This window comes from Pezoporus flaviventris, unplaced genomic scaffold (assembly GCF_033815535.1).
Source record: "Pezoporus flaviventris isolate CSIRO_AGI_PZ_B2104156 unplaced genomic scaffold, CSIRO_AGI_Pfla_v1 ptg000023l, whole genome shotgun sequence".
Taxonomy (NCBI): Eukaryota; Metazoa; Chordata; class Aves; order Psittaciformes; family Psittacidae; genus Pezoporus; species Pezoporus flaviventris.
The window spans coordinates 4,312,131-4,335,686 of NW_026892571.1; the positions used below are offsets into that span (position 1 = coordinate 4,312,131).

At 47.0% G+C, this 23,556-nt stretch overlaps 1 protein-coding gene across 1 annotated transcript in view; it reads left to right on the forward strand.

The window, feature by feature from the left end:
* FGF18 (fibroblast growth factor 18) overlaps window positions 1–23,556 on the forward strand; it is a 70,829-nt gene that overhangs the window by 19,199 nt on the left and 28,074 nt on the right. Inside the window, exon 3 of the mRNA XM_061456471.1 lies at window positions 8,341–8,521. Coding sequence (XP_061312455.1) covers window positions 8,341–8,521 — 181 coding nt within the window. The remainder of the gene's footprint in view (window positions 1–8,340; window positions 8,522–23,556) is intronic.

Consider the following 23,556-nt stretch of genomic DNA (forward strand, 5'->3'; position numbering starts at 1 on the left):
AAAAGAGGGGCAAAGGGGCACAAAGGGAAGAAAAAAACCCCACTGCTGAACAAAAATGAAGATCAAGACCGCTGTTAAACACGCTGCCTGCGAGGGAGGTCTCCACCGTGCCTTTTCTAATCTAGAGCCAGCAAGGATTGTATTAACAGCTTCAACGCAATGGAACAAATTAATCCCTGATGTAATTGAAATCGGTGAGGTCTCACAATAGGTGAGTTTGACCCAGTGGGATAGAAATAGAACAAGTATTGGAATGAAGGAGTGAAATGAAGTCACACTGTTCAGCCATTGGTATTTCATTCCTAGAAACAAAGGCCAGACAAATGCAGAGAATACATGGCTCTGCTGGGCATGGTTGAAAGCTGCTCAATAATATCAAGCTTTGAAGGGGTATTTCTGTGTGGAGAGGAAGTATATAGCAGAGATATAACAAGCATTAAAAAGAAAGACAAAGAAAGAAAGGAAGAAAGAAAAAGCCCTGCTTGCTCGTTGCCTGATTGATAGCTGTGGTAACAAATGCCAGCCCTGAGTTTAAAAATAACAACATATCACAACTGGGGAAAAATATGAAAAATAGTTAAAGTCTGAACTGTATTTCTGGAGAATCAAAACTGTCAAGAGCTCGTGGCAAGAGGGAGCATCCTGCAGATACCCCTGCATTGGAGATGCATGGGGCTGGTTTGCTTTGGTTAGTACAGGTAGCAGGAGCTCGTCCCATGGGGAGATGGTGCCTTATGGCACTGGGAGGTGGCTCGTCTTGGCTGCTACATCCCGGCTGCACCAGGGCACAACGCAGGCTCCTGTGGGAGGAAGGTGATGGCACAGGGGTGGGCTCCCCTTGCTGCTCTCACTCGTGGTAATTGTATTAATAACGTGACCTGGGGGCTGCAGCCAGTGACCTTGCTCTGAATCAGTGAGAAGGGGCAGATGCAGGTGGAGATGTGGCGGACAGGGTGTTGGAGCTGCTCAGGAGAGCTGCACTGCAGCACCTCAGCATCATGCTCATGCTGGGCTCTGCACCGGCTGGAGCACTCACTGCATGCGCCTGCATGTGAGCATGGCTGGGCCTTTAAAAGTCATTAATGAAGGCTGAAACCCTGCTCTTCCCCAGACTGAGCCGTTTCCCAGGGTGGAACAAGTTTAAAATGTCACCATCTCACAAACGGTGCGTTTTCACAGTTCTGGCTATGGCTCACTCCATCATCAAAAGGAGAAACTGGGTTTTCTCGAAGGTGGCATCATCTTTCTCTAGAAAATGGCCAAATACTGACTGATGGGCCATAAAACATTCGTTTCCTCAAGCTCTCAGGTTCCAGGTTTTTGGCACTCGCTCCTGTCTTCCTTGTGGTTTCATACCAGGCTCAGTAACGCTGCTGTCTGCCATCCGAGGGTTGATGGACTCGTTGCGTTAGGGGAGCTGGATAGCAGTGGTACCTGGCTTGGAAAGCTGGTGGGATCTCGAGGAGGTGCTGGGCAGTTTAACTGAGCACTAGCTGTATTCCACAGGGGTTTCAGAGGGAATGGATGTCTAGGGCTGCCCAAGGAGGTTTAATGTGTGGCCTCTCTGAATGCAGCAGGCAGCTCTCTGGACAAGAGGAGGCTTCGCTTGCAGAGCAGCTTTTGGATCCAAGTATGTGTCACCTCGCTGAGCTGTATGTCCCCTTTTCCAAGCCCTGGAAATGGTCTTCTCTTTGGGTCTTGTTTAACATTTCTGAAATCCAAAGGGATGGGCAGGCTCGACTCCCTCATCACCCCGTTTCCTTCTTTCCAGCTCCATCCCTACACGCACTTCACTTAGAGTGCATTTAACAAAGAGCAAACATCCTTGAATTTCACATACTGCAGCAACTTGAAAGAGCTCAAGCCAAAGAAGTGAGTGGTTCAGTTTCAGAGCATATCTGTGCAGGAGTGTGGGGAGCTCTGGGTTTCTCTCCAGGATGGGCTGATGTCTCCATGCCAAGGCACAGCTTGGCACCCATCCTTGGTGTGGGCAGGAGCAACTCTGCGATGAGGGCAGATGCAAGAGGGGAGGTGGAGGTGGTCTGGTGCTTGGCTTTCTTTCTTTCCCAGTATGGTGAAACGGATGTTGGGAAGAGAGCAGAGAAAGGAAATAGCCTGAATGCATTGCAAGGAAAAGCACACAGAGGAAAAGTATTCAAGCTGAAAGACATTGTTGGTACATGAACAAATGAAGGTAAACTGGATGTAAATATATGAGGTAGAAAATTAGGGAAGTGTTTCTGAAACAGTCTTTTTCTAAGGAAGCAAAGACAAAAGGTGGTTCATGACTCAATTTATGAATGGGCTATAAAGTGCTACAGCTCTCATGGAGCAAGATCTTTTGGCATCTGGGTTTTAAATAGGACATTTGTGCTTCTCTGATGAAATATTTTTTTCCCACTGAAAAAAAAACCCAACCCAAACGCCCCAAACCCCAAAAAGCATTTAAAGTGAAACACTTCATAAATGCCGTTTATGGAGTCTCAGGCCTACATCGTTTTGAAGAACTGCTTCCATGGAGCACCCACTGCATTGCCCTTTCTCACAGTGCATCCTGGAGGATACAGAGTCATCATCCAAGGTGTTGCTTCCCAAGGACTGAGAGTGCAACTTAGCTTTTTGGATATTTATTTTTTAAGAAAAAAAACCAACAGTTTCTGTTGATTGCAAGAAGAAACAAACCCCAAAGAAAAGGTCTAAGTTCTGTTATTTCCAAAGGCTTAGTTACACTTGTGCAGTTCTGGCACTGCCATGCCGTAGACTCTCTCCAGTTGGATGCACAGAGATTCATTCCAAAGTGCCCTCTCCCTTCTCTCCAGGTTCCTGCTGTGCATCTGAATATGGAGGCACTTTGTGTTAGGTACATTTCCAAATGTGCTTCTCAGCCCAAAGAAGTGAATACGTCAGAGCAGTGTGCATACACTTTAATCTGGCTTCGAACTAGGCTCTGTAACCTGAACGTAACAGTATCCTGGCAATGGATTCACTTTGCAGTTAAGAGGAGGAAAAAGCAGCAAGTAAGGAATGCATTGTGTTTCACAGTATGTCGAGGATGGCTGTCATGGTGAGCTAGCAAATCCTGCTGTAATTGGCATAGAGGAATTTTGCCAAAGTCATGGAAGCAAAGTGGTTTGTTACTTGCCTTTGCGGACTTGAGAGAGATCTGTCTTGGATATCCTCTTGTTGACCTTATTGAGTTAACTTTCATGTGTTTAGAAGGTCATGGAGAAAATCATTAATATTAGGTTGATTTGATGGCTGAAAGGTAATAAGTATTTCCTTGCTTATCAGATGGGGTTTGAAAGGACTTTGAATAGCTTGATTTGTTTATCTTATGCAATTGTTACGGCCCTCAGCGAGAGGGATTTTGTATTCCGAGTTCAGTTTGGGGAATGACATATGGTTTGCTCTCTGATGAGGCTTGGAGGCTCTGTAGGATAAATAGCAAAAAAATCAGGAAATTCTGAAGTCCAGCTCCCAGCTAACTTGGCCATGCTGTGGGCCTTGGACATCTCATGCTGTAACGCTTTATGACATGAACAATAACAGATTAACATCCCCTTTTACTGGAAAACTTAAAATAGAAGAGTTGAAGTGCTTAGAGGCGGGTTGGATGGAAAGCCAAATCCCATAAACGTGGCTTGGCACCATGAGGGTTTCATTGACCTTGGCGAGGTGTGATTGCTTTCCGTTCACAACAAGGCATCGGTGTTTGCAGAGATGTGGCACAGGCTTGGGTAGGACTAACATCGCAGTGCTGCTGTCAGAGGCTTTTGCTGTTCTTGAGCGTTTCTTGGATTACTTAATGGTGAAGCCTTAGGCTGCATCAGCAAAATGGTCTTTCCCTTGCTCTCCACCTGGGATTGCACAAATAGCAGAGTTGTTCTTTAAGATGAAGGGTTGCTGTAAAGACGTTTAGAATGAAATCCACTCATTGTTTCAGAATCATTCAGCAAAAAAAGGCACTTGAAAATCTTCCAGTATGGGCTGTGTCTGAAGACAGATGTCATTTCTGGTTTCTGTGGCTGTTTGGAAAGGAGGTAGGACTAAATGCTCCTACCTTGGATGATTGGGCAAGTACAACAGGGGGATGGGAGAGCTGTTTCTTCTCAGGAGTGAGGCATTTCTGATGCTTTAGCTGCTTGAGGTGCTGCTTGTTTTTAAAAGGGGTTTTGTTCGCTCCCTTGCCTAGATCTGTATTGACACCTGTATATGTATGATGTCTGTACAGCTGTATGTTATCACTGAAGGACATAGTGACAAATAAGTAAAAGGGTGAGGAACTGATTGGAAATTAAAAAAGCGCAAAAATAAAAATGAAACCAAATTTGATGCTCTGTTTTAACAATTGGGATTTTGCAGACCATAGACTGCTGGCAAAGAATGAGATGGAGTTACATGAGACCTACTATCCTGAGATGCTGAAGTTGTCCTGCATAGAGGGTGACCCATACCAGTTGGATGTATTTGCAAAATAGTCCACAGTATAACCCCAAATCCTACCAAAATGCTGGAGGAGATAGGGTGATGCAGGAAATCCTTTTCCTATCCCTGGGGAGCATCCCACAGGGTGTGTTGCTGGTTCGGAGCTAGAAGGTGCAAGCTGCTGTTCATGTCAGGGACCTGTTGTGCTGAACTCTGGATCCAGGATCTTTAGGTTTTGCTATGTCCAGTATGGACGTGTGGATGATCAGAATGAAAGGCCAAAAAAACCCAGGTTGTCATTTTGTGTATCATGTTTTTATATGCAGTAATAATATATTAATAGTGAGAAAAAAGAGATTTCCTATTACTTTGGTGAACAGAAGGGGAAGCCTTGAAGTTTTCATGGGGGAATGGGACTAAAGACATCTCTGCATTCGTTTTTGTGTGGTTGTGATTGTTATGGAAATGCATTTGGGGGTGGAATGACTTGGTTTTAGGTGACCTTCTTCAGTGAGTGTTACCAAAGGAGGCATATGTTACCAATTTTTCTTGAGATTTCTGAAAGAGAGTCTCTCTTATGGTATATACAACTGGACTTTCTTATCTCAGCAAAGTTAACTGCTTGAGGGAATATACTCTTTAGGGCAGGGATACTGTGAGAATGGATTTCAACGATGATCAAATAGGTTTTATCTCATGAAATCGACGCTGCATGAAATTTTATTTTAGAGTATTGATGCTCTGCTGTGGGCCAGATGCAGCCCAGGCTGCACCACCTTGGCCACACTCCAGCAGAGCATCCTGTTTCAGCAGAGTGGTTAAGTCTGAGCTTATCTTTAAGCAGCAGCTAAATCCTGGTGGTTTCACTGCTGCTCTGGACCAAGGGACGGGTCAGCTGCAAGAGCCTGTAGCACGTTGCCCTTCAGGGTTTCTTTCCCTGGGTTAGAGCTGGGCCTGTTGCTGGGGAAGTGATGGAGTGGTACACGCTTGGGCTGACTTTATTTGTGGGGTTTGTGCTCCCTCTGATCCCTGCATATCCAATTACTGCTGGGCTTGGACAAGGTGCTGGGGTTGTAGGCGATGCTGCCTGGGCAGGAGGAGATGTCATTCCTCTGGGCTGCAGTGTGCCCTGCTTGAGCAGGTAGGACATGTTTAATTAGCTGATTTGGGGTAGGAGAACTGTGACAAATGCGTGCAGGCATGTTTGTGCCATGCTGGGAGCAGATCACAGTACAGGATGGCTCCATGGGTGCTGCAAGGTCCACCCGAGCACTGCGGCTGGGGCCTCTGTGGTGTGAGTGCTCAAGAGACAACTAAAATAGAGAATTAAAACATGTTTTGGAAAACAGATTGCCTGTTCTGTTTGAAGTTTCCAGGAAAGCAAAGCAACCTGCCCTTCCCCCCGCTTCAGATCCCACCTGTTTTGTCTTTTTTTTTCCCTTTCCTAGAAAAATGTGAAATTCATTAACATGTGGTGAAAGCAATGTAGCGACGTCATCTTGATTTAAAATCTGTTTTAAATCTTAAAATGATGGAGCCAGAATCTTAACTGCAAATAGCCTTGCTTTTGTGGGTACGAGGCAGGCTGTCAACGTTTTACTTGAACATCTCTGCTTTTAGTAGTTTAGCATCCTTTGCAATAATATAGTTTGAAAAGAAAGCGAGAAAATCTGTAGAAAGAAGAAATTAATATTATTCATGTCTAAAGCTGAGTCCTTGCTGTGCTCAGACACAGCCGCGGTGCCTGGGGAGAGGAAGGCAAGCAGAGCTTGGCTTAGGGACAGGGATGAGCTTGGTGAGCATCCCATGGTGCCCTCCTGCAGGTACCAAGGCTGCTTTTCCACATGCGTCCTCAGTGTTGGGCCACAGCTTCTTGGTGCCCTGAGAGGGGCACCCCTTGGTTTCCTGAGAGGGGAAGTATCACTCCCATTAATTGTGCAGTTCTTGTCTGTCACCGCTGTCATCACCTCCAATGTCTGGTTAGACCCTGAATTTCCTTTTCTCAGCCCATGCGTTTAGCTCCTGCAGTCTCCTTCTGACTTCTGACCATAAAATGGGAGAGTTAAATCTCTTTCCCTTCTAGGACTTGGGATTCAAATAGCATAATCCCAGCATTTCATAAAGGCAGCAACATCCCTGTGAACCTCATTGCTGTTGCCACTGTGTTGAATATAATGTTTTTGTTTGGGTTGCTTAGTGAAGGTCGGGTGCTAAGCAGCACTGCCTGCCCAAAGTTTTCCTCCTGCTGCTGATCTGTGTGTCTACTCGATAACTGGAAACGCTAAAAAGTTCTGTTTGAGGTTTTGACTTTCAGGGAGTATTTGGCTTCAGGATATTTGCTGGTATGGTATGAGATGACATATGCAGGAGACTGAAGTGGGGTTGTTTTGTGTGCTATGGCCACTTGCTCTTATGTGTTTTAGCCTGGAACAGACCTGAATGAGGATTTATTGACCGTTTCTCATTTGTATTGCCAGCTCCATCCTCGCACCAATATATCAGAATACTAGGTTGGGAGGACAAGTGTGCTGTAATGGGAATATGTTAGGAGGAGAAGTAGTAACCCTGCTAGGAGTAAATGCTGGTACTCTGCCAGTCCCAAAGCTAGGCGTCATTAAACTCCCATGTGATTCTTATTTTATGGTGGGTTTTGTCTCTTACATGCAAGTGGTACCCAGCTTTATAGCTTACCAACAATGGATAGACTTTGACTGGTCTTTGTCTTGGTCAAATTAAATATTGCCTATCGTGTGGTGTGTGTGCCACTAGATAACCTTTTGCTTTTGGTTTCCAATTGATTTATTGTCCTGTGAAGGGGGTCTGCCACCAAAATATTGTCCATCTGGGAGTTTGGCAGCATGGATGTTGTGGTGCAGATGCCTGTGGGGACAGATCATGAAGCCATTTCTGGGCTTTCATGTTGTTTGGGTGTTAAGTGCTTCTGGGGGTATGTGCTGCCCAGCCTCCCCTGAGAAGGTCTGGGTTGTCTGGTCCTCTAACCTTGGGCAAGGCAGGATGAGTCTCTGGAAGCAAAAGCAGGACTCCTGTTCTGCTGTTTCTTGGGAGCAGTTAAGATAAGAAACAAGATCTCCAGAGAAGTGTCAGAGAAAGTTTCTGGTAATACTTTAAGGCTGTGTTGAACTAAGGTTAATTTAATCCATTGGCAGAAAAAGGAGATGCAATGGCTCAAGCGAGCAGACCCCTGCTGATACTGGCCTCATGTCTGGACGTGCTGGTTTGGCTCTTGCTGGTCCTTGTGATCTCACCCCAGGCCATGGCCCTGTTGAGGTGGACAGAGGCGTATCCATGGATGGTCACCAGTGAGTTGGCTTCACTGAAAAGCAGAGCTGGCAAAAAGTTATGCAGGAGAGTGCCCATGTACGGATGACACTTCGATTGTAGTAGATTTTATGCCTGTGCAAAGCTAGAGTCCAGTCTGCTAATGTCAGCATAGTTTTTTTTTCCCTTGACTTTGTACCTGCAGTTAATCGGGGAATTAATGCAGCTGGTGAAGGTGAAGCACAAAATCTCTGAAATGGAGTTGTCCATCCCCTTTCTCCCATACGTGACCGTGTATCCTGGTAGAACCTATGCCTATGCAATGGAGAGCCTAATTTACGGCCAGCGTGACTGACCAGGATTAAATCAAAGCAGGACGGAGCAGAAGTTTTTACTCAAGAAAAGCCCTACAATTTGATTGTAAAACCCCAGGTATGGCTTTCTGTGGAGAGCCAGATCTGGTTAGAGTTACATGTTGAGTGCCTCACACTGCAGCCGTCAAGGGAAGGGCAGCCAAATTAGAGTCCTCTTGTGCCATGTGCCTGTCGGCAGGTTGATATGTGATCTTTCTGTCCAAGATGCTTGTTTTGTCTCATGGTCTGTTCTGTTTTCTCCTCTCTCCCCATTCGCTCCCAGATGTTTGCTGCCGAGGAGAATGTAGATTTTCGGATACATGTGGAGAACCAGACGCGAGCGAGGGACGACGTGAGCAGGAAGCAGCTTCGGCTCTATCAGCTCTACAGCAGGACAAGTGGGAAACACATCCAAGTGCTCGGCAGGAGGATCAGTGCCAAAGGAGAAGATGGAGATAAATATGGTAAGAATATTTATTGGGATCCCCCAGCCTGCAGGTCAAAGGCTTTAGTCCTGGATGTTGGGCTGAGAACCTCTTGGGAGAAAAATAAGAAGAGCAATAAAAGAACAGGATAAAAGGGGAAAAAACCTTTCCAGGTTAAGAACATTTGTTGTGTCGGAGCAGGCTGTCAGCCCAGCTCCCAGCTGCAGGCAGTTCCCACAGTCATGTCATGCTCCAATTTATTAGTGTATGATGGTGCTTGAAGGGAAAAATCTTTTTCTGCCCAATGGATGAGCTCGGTGTTGTCAACTGTAATCCATGCATGGTACCCCGGCTGGTGATTGGGGATGTTCTTGCCCCATGAACTCTGAGTTGGGTGAATCTAGTGCTTCAGTAAAGCACTCTCATCTTTCTGGATGGAGGGATATTGGGTTTGAACTGGAATTAAGCAGACGTCAGAACTTTGAGAGTACCCCAGAGGATAAGTTGAATCTCAGGGCATGTGGATCCTGCAGGAACTTGAATAATCGAACCATTGCCTGGTTCAAGCACCCTGTTCCACTACTCTCAATGTGATTTGCACACAAGCAACATGCTACAAATGCTGCTAGCAGGCTGAATTATGAAAGACCTCTGTAATTCTGGTATGTTTCAGGAAGGTTGTGGCAGGGATGCTTTTGCTCAGGTTGGTTGCTGGAAGGATTTTAGGTTTGTTCAGAAAACTGGTTCTTTTTTTCTTATGGATGTACAGCCTGTGTGTTCACACGTTGCTGCAGAGATGTGTGTGTGTGTGCATTAGCTGGCATCACGTTCACGTGAGGCAGTGGTGAGGTGGAGGTGGGCTACGATAATGGCAGGTCAAACTGTGGGAATGGTTGTTCCCTCGGGGAGCTCCAGGCAGGATGAGGTACACAACTGTGCTTGGCATGGGGGCAGCTGCTGCCAGCGTGATGCCACGGGAGGTGACAGCAGAGACAGCACCTGGCTGGTGTGAAATGAACCCCCACGGCTGTTGTGGAGGGTTGTTGTTGTGTGCGGTTACCCCGTCTCTCAGAGAAAGCCCTGCCCTGAGGTCTCATCAACTTTGTCTTTTGTCATGCCCAAATTTCCAGATAAAACAGGAGTGGAAAGTGCCACTTGGCTGCTAATTATTGTGTCATTTTATTGCATTCATCCTCTTAAGGTTTGATATGTAAACCAGTCTCTGTGTGCTGGCTGCTGGCTTCCCAGGAAACGCTCCTGCCCACAGTGACTGTCAGGTAACGAGATGTCGTTTTTCCTCTCCATAAAAGAAGGCAGCATTTACAGTGGGGTGCAGCAGGGAAGTGTGCCCGTGAGCAGCTGACAAGTGCTAATTTATGTGTCAAAGCCCATCTTGTCCCCTTCATACATATGCAATCGTGTCTGAACAACAAATCCTCACACAGGAGCGTGCTTGCTCGTGACCGCTGGTGATGCTGCACAATTGCAGAGCCTCAGATTGCCCGTCTCGGGAGCTCCCCGGTGCCCGTGTCTCTTCTTGCCACCAAATCCTCCCCGCTCCTGGTTGCTGGCATCCTCGGAACAACCCGGAGTGCTCTGCTCATTTGCTGACACCCCGCCTGCTCCCTCCCCTGCGCCTCCTAATAAAACTCCTTGAGGCGTCAAGCTGCAAAGCCTTCCCATCCCTATCCGTGCTGAAAGGTTATGGAAATCTGTTGTGCATCGTCTTGCTTGGCACGGGAACACGTAGAGCATGATAATCGGGGAGACAGTGAGGTGGGACACGGAGGTCCAGGATGTGACCACGCAGAGCTCCTAGCTGTGATAATGAAGGGGGGAGAGATGTCGGAGTTACTGAAGTGAGAACCATCTGTGTTACAGCCAAAACTGGATACAAAGGCAATGACACAGGATTCATTATGTGCTGGGAACCCCTCCCCCCGCGGCATTATTATGGAGTAACCTTTGATCAAGACCAGAGAGAGGCTTAAACCAGGTCTGGGGATCTCAACAGTTGCAAACTTTTGATCCACATCTCTGTCTTGCTGGTCGGATTCTCCTCCGGCGCAGGACACCTTTCCTCTCAGGCGGCAGATGGCTGCCTTTCCTCCTGCCCTTTCTCTCTTCTCCCCTCTTCTAGTGCCTATGCTGGCACGGTGGGTCAGAGCCATGCTCAGCACTGGGCAGTGCCACATAGCCCCACTGCTTCTCCACTGTTTTAACCCTGTCCCCACCGGCAGAGGAGATGATGCTGGAGGTGATGTGGATTGATGTCCTAAGGATTGCAGCCTGGGGGATTGAGCAAGAGCCAATGTCCGAGAAAAGAGATGCGGGGAAAGGTGCCCATGAGCTGGCTCCAGCCCCGAATTCTCCCAACAACTCAGTCCCATTAAGAGAAGGTAACGTTAGACAAAGGTGACACAAAGTCACTCTTAATGGGGGACGCTTTGTGTGGCTGGAGTCCACAGCGCTCATCACCAGCAATTAGCACCAGCGAATTGTAAGGATGAGTGAGCTAATAACATTTTAGCACCTCTTTCCCCTCTCCTCCCGTACATTCACAACTGGTTAAAGAACAGTGTCCAAGTGAAGAGGTGCTTTTTTCTCTCTTTCTTTTCTTTTCTTTTTTCTTTTTTGCACATATACAGCTTCCAAATGGCTGGCGTGGGAGGGTTGCCCTGCCTTTGAAGGGAGGTTAGTTTTATTGCAAGGTTTTATTGACTTCTGTAAAACTTCTCACCTCTTGGTAGAAGAGAATGTCCAGAAAAGAGGGGAGGTGGCAGCTCTCAGGCAGTGAATTGCTCATTTCCAGGCAGCCACCCTGAGTGCAGCACAATGACCTGCCAGCCCTGGTTTGTGGGGAGAAGGCTGCGGGAATCGGCTCTAAGGAAACCCCTGGAATGTTTTACCCGGGTTTGCAAATGCCATGTGCAAGGAAAAACGCGTGTGCCGCAATGCATAGTTCTGTTGGCATAATAATTCCTGCATGTAATTTTTGGTTTATGTGCTCTTCAGGGCCAAGATCTGGCCCCATGTGTCGAATTATTAAATAGCAAATTAAGTCAGTTAATAGAATTAATTGAATCGATGTAATTCTTTTAATCAGATGGGTTTGAGCCCTTCTCAGATGAATTAGAATCCCTTAATAGATAAGTCAATTATTGGACTAAATTAAATCTAATAATAATGCTCACAACAATGCTAATTAATCTAAATACACTTACCTATCTCCCAAGGTTGGGGCTTTTTTTTTAGGCGTAATTGATGTTCCTAAAATGCTGAGATCTTCAGATAACAGATGATCTATGTGAGCAAAATATTATCTCTTAACACACTATAAACTAATTAAAGGACTGATCTATTTACAGATTGCATTTTTACTTTAATCTCTTCAACCTATTCAGAAAGAGTTTGCACTGGCCCAGAGAAACAATATTCCTGGTGTAAGCTTATTATTACTTTACAGGTTCCTAAGTGGTCCTTTCATTCAGAAAATGAAAGGGGGAAGGGGAAAAAACAACCATTAAAGTGCGGACAAAAAAAAAAAGAAAAGGACCTGGAACCTTTATATTCTACCTCTGATAAATGGTACAGATAGGGAAGAGAGGGATCAGTGACCTGAAACCTTAGATCCTTTCATTTATTTTCATTTCACAAAAGGCAGAAGACATCCTATCCTGTTTGCTCACGATCTTTGAATGCGGCGCAGTTGGGGAGACAGAGCTCTCTTGGTTGGGTGAAGGCATTTCTTGCCTCATTTGTATTTCACAGCCACGTGATTTTTGTTTTAGTTTATCCCCAGCTACTGCTGTCCTGTGGGGCAATGAGAAGTGATAGCCATCAGGAGAGGCGAGGGGGGCCTGAGGGGGCTTTGGGCTTGCCCTCTCTGTGGAGGTAGCTTATCGTGGCAAGTGCTTGGGTGTCCTGAAGGCTGGGGCACGGTACACGTAGGTATATTGTTAGCCTGTATGTTCCAGGTGGCTATCCGGTGGTATTTTGCCCATAGACCTACTCTATCACAGTTTAAACAGAACCTCTTGGATCCCCTAGAAGGTTGTAAACCCTCAGTTTTATAGAGCTTCTTGTCTGCAGCATGGCAGGCTTTGTTTGCAGCCACCCTGGGTGAGGGGCAGCACACAGGTATGACATTGCTCCTTCTCATTGTCTTCAGTCTCCCAGGGGATGGACCCTGAGCCAGCCAAGTCCACTTGAAGACTCCCCCTTGAGACCAGTAGGGTTTAGCTCAGGACTGAAGATGTGCTCCTGATCCGGGAGGTTAACAAAGCATGGGTTTGCTAGCGGGGTGTCAACAAATATGGGATCAGGCACACTGAGGAGGAAAGCAAATTCAAGAGGTGGTGTGCATGCAGCATCCAGGCATTACCTCTGCGTCCTATGGGTGTTCCTGGTGCAGGATATCACACCCTGAACAGATGGGCAAGGAACTTGGGGCCACCCCAGCCTGGGTGATGCACTCCACAGCTTGCAGTCCCGCCTGCTGTTCTAGCAGGAGCTTCCCAGAGATGCCAGTGGACAAGCCCATGGAGAGCCCATTACGGCTGTCTAGACATCAGCCACACTGCAGCCCGCCAGAGATTTCATTTGTGGTAGAAGTGGGCTCTGTTCCATGAAGAGGTGTAATATGTGTGGAAAATATTATAGTGAAATAGCCTCCTTTAATTGACTCTAAACTTTACAGGATTCCTTCCTAGGTTTGGGTAATCCTGTGCTCTCCAGAGTTAATGGCTGACATAGCACTTCTTGGGGCTTGGCAGCCTGACAGCTAATTTAGAACTCCCTAAACTCATTTCACTAATGACTCCCATTTGTTCTATCTCAAAGCCTGGAAACAAATGCAAAATACCAGTGCCATTGTCCCATCTTTAGCAAGTCATTCTTTCCCCTTGGTATTTCTGGCACCTTAACAGCAAGCAGCCTTGGGAAACCTGATTAACCCTTTCCTTTCCTAGAATAGTTAAAAATCAATTTTGATCCCCCTCTTGGGAAGAGTGGGAATTAAAAACTAAACTCACTGTGGCTAGAAGGTGCAGAACTAACCTGTAAGAAAGGCAGGAGATGTGGCCTAAGTGTGATTTGGTTAAATATAGCTGTATTTCCGCAGGCTGGATGTTCAGAAAACTACTTTTCTTCCCAGGAACCAGGTACGTCCAAAGGGGCTGTCCTGCTCAGCCCTATACCAGGCACGAACTGTGATTTGCTTTGTAATTTATTCCGCTGAACCATCAGGATGGCTGTTTCCTATTTAAAGGACCTATCGCTGCCTCCAGTCTCTTCCCATTACAGTTTTGACATGACAACATGACAAATAATTTTTTTAAAAGACCTTTTATCTTCTCAACCATTTATTTTCACTTACTTAGCCCGGGGGCAGAGCTGACCTCAGCGCAAGGGATGATCATTCACCATGGCAGCTGTACAGTCATATGGGTCCTGGGGACTGGCCTGAGCCGGAGAAGCCTGCGCCGTCCAGCTGCTGTGTTGTGGCTCTGTTTTTTCCCTTCTTGCCCAACATCCCCTGCTTGCTTTATTTTATTTTGATTTCATTTTTATTCCTTAAAATGTCTCCTGTTCTCGTCTGCAGCAGGGCAGTGGTGCGGGAGTGGGGATAAACTGATGTGCTGCGCCGGCTCCTGCTTTGTTGAACCAGAGCTGGAGCTCTGGGGCTGTACTGGGCAGCGAGGAGCCTGGGCTGCCCTCACCTTCCAGGCCACTGTGAAAGGCTCAGCAGCTGTTTGAATTGGCATTTAAGACACTTTTGGTTTTGATTCTGCCATACCGTGTGCCTGTGCTGGGGCAGGGGAAAACTCTGCTTAGGTGGGATGAAAAGCTTGGGAGGAAAAATCCGTGCCTTTTGCTTTTTGATTTGCGACAAACCTATTTCAAACAATGCATTTGTTGCCAATTTCCTTTACTTTTGGTTTTGATAACTGCTAATCCAAACTCCCACTGTGGCCAGCTTCACATCTGAAGTTCAGCTCTTTCTGCAGCAGTCCCTGTTTTGTACGTGTAGCAGCAGCAGAAGCTGTTTATTTTCCCTCTGACGCTATAGTGACTTTTTTATATCCCTATTTCTGGACCTTGAGATAGCTTAAAGAGCCTTGACTTTCATAGGGGAAAAACCATCATCACCTTTTAGCTCTGTGTCCAAACTTCAAGTCTCCGCAATCACTAATGAGGGTTTGGAAAACATAGGCCTGTCTGTCAGTAAATATTAGGGGCCCTGAAATAATGAGGAGAAGTAATTTTGAGGTCTGCTGATAATTTGTCATTTTTGATTTCTGTGCGGAGTGGGAAGTGAGCTACAAAGTGAAAAATCTTTATTTTCATGCAAGTCATAAAAAGGTTTTTGTTAACAGTTTGTGCGTGTACATAATTCTGGGCTGTGATTTAAGTGTTCCCATTAGAAATGCAGAATAGGAAATAGGATCCCATCTGTGAGCAATTTAAGAGGAAGTGAGACAATGGAGTCGATTGCTGCTTCAGTTTAGATAATCAATACAAATATTATTAGTATAGTGATTTATCTTCCAAGACACTTTATGAAAATGTGAATGCCAGACCCTGAAGACAGGTCAATATGATATTATCTGTTCCTGCCTTGCTGTGATAAAGCTTTTTTCCCATGTAGCTCAAGCAGCTGCTTCACTAAATGCTCTTCCTTGGCCTTGATGAAATAACACAGAAACAAAGTTAAGGCTTCTCTTCCTCTTCCATAGCTCTGAAAATGCATCGTGCATATTGGTGCAAAGATTGCTTCTATCTGAAATTTGTACCTGGGGTGGATACTAGGAGATGATCCTTAAGGTCCCTTCCAACACAAACCATTCTGTGATTCTATAGTGAAGCTCTGGAAGAAGTTTGCATCATGTTAAATGTATTTCCGGGCCATGAGTGATTCTGTGCACAAATACTGGGAAAGCTGCTTTGAGTTTCTTGCGCTTGTTTTATGTTAGTGTCTATTATCAAGCCTTGCATTGTGGTGTTTGAGGTTTTCCCATATCTAAGCATTAGGCCAGTCATGAATTCAAGTCTGGATGCAATTAAAAGTACCCTGTGAATGGGATAGTCTTAATTTCTGAAAGGTTTTTAAAATTGCTTTTATTTTGAAAAGGGAAAAGTAAAATTTCATCAACTGTCCTGTAAATTTTGGCTTTGGTGTACATTGCCATGCACGTTTGTCAAGTGGCCACTGAGATCTGGCCTTCATAAGAATGTCAATAACACTGTTAAGAACATGCTTAATTAAAGACAGGATGAGAAATTCGGAACTTGGTGTGCAAAGAGCACCCTTTTGCTTTAAGATAACATGGGATCTCACAAGGTTGCATTTGAGACCTGAAGTCAGTAGCTTGCTTTGCAGGAGACTTAATGCTGGTGGTGTTGGCCAAGTCACTCAGCTGGAGCATCCCAGTTTAGGTGGCGGGACACTGAGGCTGGGCTCTCTAGGCAGTGGAGAGAAGGACCTTTGCTCTTACCAAACAACGAAGTGGTATGAATTTCATCTTCTCAATGTCCTGATGTGTCCTTCCTTCAGCTCCGAACCAAGGGTTTGCACCATTTCCTCACCTCTTAGGTTTGCTGTCAGGATAAAAGCATTGCGAATGGAAAGATGCTGAAGAGACGGTGGTAATGGAGACCACATCGGTACCTTGGTTAGAAGTAATTACTTGGTGATTTTAGATGCTGTGAGACCATTCCCGTTTCCAGGTTGGGCTTTCCTCAAGAAAGGTGTTAGACTTTCTAAAACACTAAGGCACTTCAATCGCTCAGATTTCACCTTGGCTCTTGTAAAAACCAGATAGTCAGGAATTTCCGCAGCTGAGAGGTGGAGCACAGCAAACATTAACAACACCAGGAGCATTGCGTGGCCGTCTGGAAGAGGAGGGAACAGCCTGGTTCTCTTCAAAACTACACTGAGCCTCAGGCTCAGCAGAAAGGTGAAAATAATGAAGCCCCTAACAGGAGAAATTGCGGGTGCATGACACTTGGAAATGTGGAAGAGTCCAAAAAGGGAGCTGAAAATACCCCCCAAAAATGACTATCTGTGGCTTGAATGAAATAGTGTCCGATCAGCATTCAGAAACCGCTGAATTCAGGCCGTTCCAATACTGGCATTTTCCAGACTGCCTGCCAGTCGGATGCAGAGGAGAACACGTGTAGAGCGTCTGCGGTCTCAGCGCTCGCTACAGGGGGAAGGCAAGCTGGAAGTGAAGGGAGGCAGAAGGCCCAGTGAAAAATAAACCCTTATTTTTCCTTACTGTCAGGAAGAGAGGGGCTATTGGGGTTGGAGGGAGATGGTCCCGTGGCTGCGCTCTGTGAGCATCCCTTTTAATGAGCTGTGCCACCAGTAAGTAGTGCATGCATCGGTCCCTGATGGATTTTAAGTTTCTTCTGAATGCCCATAGCAGATTCATGCTTTTATGGTGACACAGGAGCTGCGGCCTTCTAAATGTCCCCTGAGCTTTGTGTCCCTGACTTGTGCTGTAGCCACGGTGGGGGTATGCCTGTCCTTTGCTGGTGCTGCTTGGAGTGGTTGAGCTTAAGGAATCACTGGGTAGTGCTCAGATTTAGTTTGCTCTCATATCCGAGAGCTGAAATGAATGCCTAAAAGGCCTTCTCCTCCTCTGCATTCACAACTGCCAAAAAGGGCACCTTTCTTCCCAAAGCAAGAAGAAAAACATCCAGCCATCTGCCACGACCCTGCCTTCTTCTAGCTGCAAAGCGTTATGGGTCTTCTCCAACAAGCAGTTTCCCTGCCATCGTGACTGGATGGCAGCAGTGCTGGCTGGAGGGAGCCAGCCCCAGGTAGGGCTGTGGAGAGGAGTCCTCCTTCTCTGATGCTGCTTGGTGGCTTCTGATCCTCATCCAAGAGCTGGGCTGCTGGGATGGAGAAGGAGCAGATGTTGCGCCTAAGTAGCGCGATGGTGACGCAAGTCACTGATATTTGGTAGGTGATGTAGGCTTGGGGTCCTGGCTTCTAGTTGGCAGGGCTGGTATGGTTTGGTTTATACCTGATGTTCTTGGGGGGACAAGCAGGAGAGGAAAGGGGTGGTGGGATGTGCAAGGGGAGCTTCAGCAGCAGGGGACATCACCCACAGCTGCTGGCAATGGTGAAGACCTCAGTGTGTAGGGAAGGGCTAAGAATAGGATTGCATGTAAACACCAGATAAATATAAAAATATAATGTTCAAATGGCCCCAGTGCTTGGCCAGGGACAGTCATGAGGCTCACGGTGTGTCCATGGGTCTGAGTTTGAGTGGTATCCTGACCACAAAACCCCTGTTACTGCTCTGGCAGCGTTTTGCAGGGGTGAGTGCCGAAGCAGCATGATGGGTGCTTTGGGTTCCTAGTTTCAAATCACACAATGTGGAGATGCAGAGGGTGAACCTCACAGCTGCTGAAAGCTGGTCTTGTCCTGTTGGGATCAGCGATGTCCCATGCTCCAGCAGCAAAGGTGCTTGCCTAAAGGCAACTTCAGTATAAATCCCAAATAACATTTCTGCTGGTTGCATGGAGGGATCACAGGGCTAGGTCTCTGTTAGAACTGAGGCCTGATTATCCTCTTCCATACACTCATGAAACTCCACCGCCTTCAGCAGAGCCATTCCTGGAGCTCCTGTGTGAGACTGAAAGGAGATTAAGTGCCCAGCAGTGCTTCCCATTCCTCCTGTGTCTTGCACCTTTGTTAAGACCTTGCATTTCAAACCATTTTAGCCAGTGGGAGGCAAATCAAAGCTGTTAGGTTTTAGCTGGTGACAATGGTCCTGTGCTGCGTGGTGTGCCCAGCCCCTTGCCTTTGTGCAGCGTTTGCTCAGCAGTGATTCTGGCCTTTATTTCATTTGCTTCTGCATCTGCATTTGTAACCGTTCTTTTTTCAAGTTAAGTTTCTGACTGGTGACTCATTAGGAGCAAATAGGCAAAAGGATATTGACTTTACACCTACTAATTTGGGGGTGCTAACAAGCAAACGTAAGAGCTCTATAGTTACCGGGTGAATTGTTCCACCTGGGAAGACTGGAGGAGGGGAGGTAAAAGCATTGCAAAGAAACCGTGCTTTTGTTCCCAGCTATCAGCCTTGGCTGTTCGTGCAACCATGAGTTCAGGTGAACGTTTGGCGATCACTGTTGCTGTAACCTGTTCTGAGCTTTGCCAGGATTTTCTCATGCTGGAACTATCAAGCCTGTGTGGGCACAAGAAGAAGCTAAGATCCTAATAAGAAGATGCTAAATATGTTCACTCAGGTGCCCTTTACACAGCTGGTGGAACAAACCCTGCAGCATCTGTGAGTGCAGGCTGGTGGGTGAGTCAGGATGCACGTTGCTGCTGGTGCTGGTGTGCTGTGTACTGCACTCAGAATGGAAGTAAGAGGTATACATTAGCTTTAATAACTAGTATAGGTACTAACAGCAGCACACATCAGCAGAGTGGGATGCCCACTGAGTCAGTGTGAGTCAGTGTGGCTCTGTGGACCACGGCTGCAGGGACAACAGAGGCTCATGGTCATGGCCATGGGCAGCTCACTCCTGCTGAAGTCTGCTCTCTGTTTCACTGGTGCTGGGGCCCAAGTCAGCTGCAGATGTGTCTGTCCCTCTCCAGCCCCATGTCTGACAGTGAAGTGCACCCTTAGGTGCAAGACAAAGATATTGTTTGTCTTAGGAAGGGCACCCTGTTGCAGGGGAGCTGGAGCACAGCTAAGGAGCCCTGATGGTCCTGCCTGGGGTAGAGGGTTGAACTGGATGAATTCTGGAGAGCCTCCCCAGCCTACATAATTTTGTGAGCATCTTTCAACGCAGGTTGTCAGAACAGAACTGGCAGATAAAGCCATCAGTGGTGCATTGCTTTGAAGGCAGTGGTTCTCCTTCCGGATGCGTTCAGAGGGACCCTTAGGAAGTGGCTTTTTGTGGTTTGTCCCTCCTTTTTCACCTTGTGATTGCTGTATTGAAATTTAAAGAATTTGTATTATTTAAAAAATCAGATGTAGGCAAAGTTTTCTGTTCTACCACTTTGGTCCTTTTGCTCTTTCCCTCAGCTTGGCGTGACCAACTTACATATGTAAAGACAATACCATCTGCAGAGGGGTATATAAACTGTAGTTTATCTTAAAAGGTGCATGCTGTGGAGAGGAGAGGCACACTTTGTACTGGTGCAATAGCCAGTTACCATCTCAACTCCTTTCTGGACACAAATCTGGCTTACTGTGTACTTTGAGTGGAAGGAAGGAGTCCCAGTCCTGCTGAATCCCATGTCATGCTCCCTTTCACAGGCTCGCACTCTGCGCTGTGACTGCCAGCCTCACTCCTCCTCCTCCTCAGTGCCTGACCTGTCTGCAGCCAATATCTGTCTCTCAGCAGGAGGAATCTGAGGAAACGCAGCAAACTTCAGCTCCTGGGGCTAAATTGTTGTGCTTTGTAACAGCAAACTGTGTTGAACTAATTGACAACCAGCTTTAAACGTACCACGATCAAGCAAATACATTGATTTATTTTTTCCTCTCTAACCGAGTGTTAAGCGGCTTCCAGCTTGGTTTCCTCCCCAAGAAGAGGATAACTCATCTATTGTGTAGTAAAACTGATGGGCAGTTTTGACCTCTAAACAGTCCTTTCAGTGTGTTGCAGGAGGAAGGAGTTTCTTATACTCGTATGAACGTTTGACCACTTAAAAAAGGAGAAACAACAAAAGCCCAACCCAAACCACACACAACAACAAAAGATGATCCATTTTCTCTGGATGTCTTTGAAAGAAGCTTAGTTTAGAGACAGACTGGAGAGAAAGGCTATTGATTTTGTTTGACCTCCAAACAGACTGCGGTCAGTATATTTTCCCTGTTGGAAGCGGTTCAGAGCTCTGAATTTCCGTGTCAGCGTTTGTATTCTGGAGTGCATCGGAGCTTTTGCTGCTTCTTCAATAAATAGCAAGCTGTAGGGGAAGGTAGTGCTGGTATAGATGTGTATTTCTCTCTGGATCTGCCCTTCCTTTTTTCTTCTCTGTATAACTCGGTCATACTGCTGATCAAGCATTTACAAGTTGTTTCCACAGGAGTCAGGCAGGTTAATGGCTTAAACTGAGACTACAAGCAACAGTTTTGTAATCCCTGTCTTGCTTTTTCCAGTGCTGAGCCCAGGCCCTTTCACAGCCTCTTGCCTGCACCCATTGCTGTACCTGGTGTGAGGAGAGAAATGCCTTTGTGTACGCACTAATAAACCCTCTAAAAGATACCATCCCCTCTTCTACCCTTATTATTCTCAAGCTTCACGTTGAAAGCTTTCCCGATTCGCACTTGGTCTTTTGCAATGAAACAGAATGTTCTGTTTGGTGACCCCTGTAGTACTGGAATGCTCTGCTCAGTACTGGTTTGCATAGTTTTGTAGATGTTCTTCTGAAATGGCTCATGACAAGTGACGTGCCCTTTCTCTAGCAGTTGTCTGTCAAAGAGTGGCTTCAAGGGATAGAAGTACCTGTAGGATATATTGATTGTCAGGTTTCTAAATGAACATGTCAGAGCTCCTTTGAGATGAGCAGTACCACTCGACATCTCTCCATGCTGAGGTGTTGATTGTGTTATCTCCTCTGAATTTCATAATAATGCTCCACATTGGTTTGTACGCTTCTGCTGCTTTATGGTGAATTCAACACAGCAACTTTGCTGTTGTTGGCACATCAAGGGGAGCTGATGTTGGATACTGATTGCTGAGCTCCCCTTTTGGCTTTGGCAGCATGAGCTTTATCTTTAACCCACACGGACAGGTGCTTCTCTTGGTCCTAATGGTAACTTCCTCTTCAGAGAAAGGGCCACTCTTATTGCCACTGCCAGCCTCACGTCTGCTTCTAGCTGCATTATGGGTCAGGGTGGAGGCTGCTGGTACAGATGCGTGAGAGCCTGCGGTGTATGAGGTCTGCTGACAATTATACAGCATCAGTTTCTAACTGAAGCGCTTAATTTCCCAGACAGTAATAGCCCACTGCATCCCTAAAAAGCAATGAATGGTGGAAGATGTATTTGCACAGCCCGTGCCAAGTCAAGCTGAGGTTGCAGCCTGAGTTGTGTGTGTAACTCTAGTGACTCCCTGGAGCAGGACTTTAAGGGTTCCCTCGAACCTCTTCTTGCTCTCTTTAGCCCAAACCCCCCTCTCCCTACATCTGAATGTTCAATTACATTAACCCTTTGCAAATGGCTCAGCAAACACCTCAGAGTGGTGAGAGGGACCAGTAACTGTTAAACATCTGCACAAACAGGAAAGCAAGGAGCCGATGGGGGGAGATTGTGGGAGGTGATGGACGTATCCCCATGGCTGGAGCTGCTGGAGGTGGGCCCTATGGATGCTGCCTCCCTGGCTGCCCAGCCACGCTGGCTGCTCACCTCTACCCTGGGTTCTGGTGCTGGCAATTATTCCTTGGCTCCAGTTCCCAGGGCTGGTGTGCTGAGTGGTGATCCCAGTTTGTACTGGGCCATTGGGCAGAATAGGGCAATGCAGAGGTGCTGCCATGCCGTCTGGGATGACACATCTCTGGCAGCGTTCAAGGCCAGGCTGGACGGGGCTTGGAGCAACCTGCTCTTGTGGAAGGTGTCCCTGCCCATGGCAGGGGATTAGAAATGGATGAGCTTTAAGGTCCCTTCCCACTCAAACCATTCTGTGATACAGCTATAGGGTTCATCAGCCTTCTGCTTGTCTCAGGAGTAAGCAGTCACAGGATTGCAGCCTGAGCATAGACTGGTTTGTTTAGGTGCTACCCCCCCAAGGTCATCATGAAGCTTTGTTAATTAATAAGCAGAAGTTTTGCCAGAGCCCTGAGTGGCAGGTGATGTATCAGTAAAACATGTAATTGGAAACATAGGGAAAACAGCAAAGCTGTATGCTATCCTATTGCAATAGCTCCTATAGGTGGTCTCCAGTCCGCTGTGGTGGTGGATCAGGAATATGACAGTTTCTTGTTAATGATCTAAATCAAAAACTAAGCACTCGTAGAGAAGCAAAGGTGTCCTTGTGTTTTAAGTGCCTGTAATCTGTTTCTAAGAGCTGGGTACCAAAATATCCCTTTGATTCTCAAAGGTAATTGTACCTCTTAATTAGCTGGAGGAAAAAAAAAACCCACCAGCCTGAGATTTTGCTATATAAATTATAATTAACCCCTTGGCACTGGAAGTTGAGATTTCCTGCCCCCGAGCACAAATGCAAAACGCATTAGCAGCACTTAACGTCAGGCACTCTCGCCCACCGCAGCCGAGGGGTCAGCTTGCTACCCCATAAATACTGCCGCGTTCCGAGCCCGGGAGGAAAATGGCAGGGAAGCCGCGGGAAGCGGAGGGGAAGCGCTAAACGCACCATTCGGGGATGTTTGACCTGCTTTTTTGTCAGAGCCGCGAATGCCCCAGCGGGAAGGAATAAAACCCCAGCCCTCGGTGAGGAGATGGGAGCAAGGAGAGGGACGCTTCCCGGCGAGCGGCTTTGTTGCCGGCATGGCTGGTTGCCTCGCCGGGAGAATGGCTCTCAGCGCTGCCGCCTCACACACCTCCAGCGAAAATAATTGTCTGGTGCCAGACACACTTGGCTGTGCCTGTTGTGTGCGGAGCGCCGGCCACCCACTGCTGGCATTCACCAACATCCTGCTTTTTTGTCTCCTTTTCATCCGGGCCTGCTGGGGGATGAGCTTTAACTCTTCACACCGGAGGTGGACCTGCGGTGGGACACCGGGGAGCTGGAGGCTGGCCCGAGCCTGCCTGTGCGCAGGATCTCTGCTCACTTCACCTCCTCAGTGGAGGGCCAGGCCTGGTGGGCACCAGGATTTAGGGAAAACCATCTGCGTCCCCCACCGGGAGCTTGCACAGAAGCTCCTTAGCTCAAGTCAGCAGGTTCCTTTGCTCCTTTGGTGCCTGGGTGAAGAAGTGAGCCTCTTATGTGATGGGTCAGTGCCCGAGTGGCTGCAGCTCTGTGCTGGGCTCTTGCAGATAAGGTGGTGTTTGCCAAAGGCCGTTTCTTGCCCCATGGGTTCTGTGGTGTGTCCTCAGGCTCCTTCATGTGATGATGGGTGTCATGGGCATTGGCAGCTCCTGCAGT